Genomic DNA, 2,095 nt, shown 5'->3' on the forward strand with positions numbered 1-2,095 from the left:
ATTCAGAAAGAGACAGAGAGAGAGAGAAGAGGGGAGGAGTTGATCTTGCGAGAACTTCCGGGCGGGTGAGAATAGCCACTTTCTCTACAATAATCCTCATAATCCTGCTTTAGATTCTAGAATCCTGTCTTGGGCGTAGAGTCTGGCCCTTGACAGTTACAATATATAGATCTAGATCTAGATCTAGAATCTAGGCATACGGACGTGTGTGCTACAATACAATACAGTTTATACAGATCTACTCTGTCTAGAGAGTCTTCAAGAGAAATGGTCTGAGTCTGAAATAACACAGCAGTCAGTCACCACAGCAGTCAGCATGCGAACCACATGGCAACCAATAGCATCAAGCTCAAATAAAAATACTTGTAAAAACCTTTTTTTTAAAGTTCCTTTGATATAAACCATGACTTCTACATTACCATTGACCATATCCCCGGCCATCTTATACTTTGTGACAACGACATCGTTGGCTGGAGTAGTCTCCACGTTTTCTTGCTCTTCGGAATCCGCCATCTTGCTCGTAGGAACGGTAACAAAAGCCCAGATTTAAGCACCTTGAACAGGAAATATCTTAAAATTGGTTCCACTTCAACAAGAATATTTCTGTAGATCTGTAAAAAAAATGGATGTGCAGTCATTTCCATTTGAAAAAAAAATTGAACTGGTACTGGAAGCTTCTTAGATCCATTCAGAGATTTTCTTCTGATCAAACACTCAAACAACTTCTGCTTTGACAATAACGGTAAAATACACTCAAAGGCTGCCAAATCTGAACATCATACACATTTCTCATGTGTGCGGGAAATGTGTCTTTGCCAGATATATTTACTCGATGTAAGCTTAATCAAATCTATGAACAATAGTAAAAACTACACGTTGTTCGTTTTATGTGTTCTCTTCTGCTTCTAGGTTTTTGTGTCAAAGGAAATAATACTACGTAACAAAACATAGGATAAGATTCATCTTTATTTCAAAAACAGCTAATTTTCAAAAATAATGAAAGACAACCTTGTTTTTAAAGACCAACAGGCATTCGAATCAAAACTTTCCGCCAATGTTGCAATAGGCTTGGCTAGGCCTAAAACTAGGCTAGCAGCTTGTGAAGATTTGTCAGACACAAAGAGCAGCAGGGCAGAAAGGCCTGCCTGCCTAGCCTAGGCCAAGGGGATTTTACAGTTGTTGTAAGGTCCTTGGCCTACACGCCTAAAATAAAGAGCGGTCGGTCGATCATACACAAATTCTAAAGGTCGAGAAAGAACAGGTTATTTCAAAGCGTTATCTTGATCAGAACTCAGATTATTTTTAATTTTCATATTTTTTGTCTTGGTGGTTCTTTAGCCTACTTCAAAACTATTATTTTGTTTGCGCCACGTACATAGTCTAACGTATGCCTACATGTATATATATAGACACTGTGGGTCGGGGGTGCTAATAAATGGGTTGGGAATACCACATAATGTAACATTGTATTAATATATATAATATATACATGTATACAAGTGAGTCATTATTTGATGGGCGTTGCTTATAAATCTATAAGTAATTTAGTGCAACTATCCAGACCAGGGTATACGACTACGATAACAAATAATGCTTTGTGTTGTCTGTCGCTCTTTGTAACACTAAAAGTGTTGGGCCTAATCGCTTTATCAACACCTTCTATTCCTTCAAATCTGCTCGATGTTCGACACCTTATAATAATAACTGATGCGCGGTTGCTTACTGGTACCGATATCTCAGTAGAATACTGCGTGTTCTACAGCTGGGAGTGACACTAAGCTTTTGTTGTTGTTGTTGTTGTTGTGTCTATGTTTTTGTCGTTGTTTTGTTTTGTTACAATAGGCTTTTGTATGATACATTCTCACTTAGATCAGATTCAGAAAGCCAAGGTGGTCTTGTGTTGTAGAAACAATATTCATCCAACCTGGGCCATGGCAGAGACGTGGCTTGTTACATGATACTGTGGCCAGGCAAGTGTTTCTTATAATATATTCTGTTGACGGTGGAAAGCAAAAAAGATACACATTTAAACCCTATATACCGCTTAAAGGGAAGTTCAAATATAATCTTACGCCTGAAAGGAGTGGGGTGGGAG

At 38.4% G+C, this 2,095-nt stretch overlaps 1 protein-coding gene across 1 annotated transcript in view; it reads right to left on the bottom strand.

Annotated features, from left to right (window-relative positions):
* LOC101861653 (proliferation-associated protein 2G4) overlaps positions 1–573 on the bottom strand; it is a 19,289-nt gene extending 18,716 nt beyond the window's left edge. Inside the window, exon 1 of the mRNA XM_035969079.1 lies at positions 420–573. Within this exon, the coding sequence (XP_035824972.1) occupies positions 420–513 (94 nt within the window). The 5' untranslated portion in view covers positions 514–573. The remainder of the gene's footprint in view (positions 1–419) is intronic.
* Positions 574–2,095: the final 1,522 nt, after the last annotated feature.

Source organism: Aplysia californica, unplaced genomic scaffold (genome assembly GCF_000002075.1).
Source record: "Aplysia californica isolate F4 #8 unplaced genomic scaffold, AplCal3.0 scaffold00112, whole genome shotgun sequence".
In the NCBI taxonomy this organism is placed as follows: Eukaryota; Metazoa; Mollusca; class Gastropoda; order Aplysiida; family Aplysiidae; genus Aplysia; species Aplysia californica.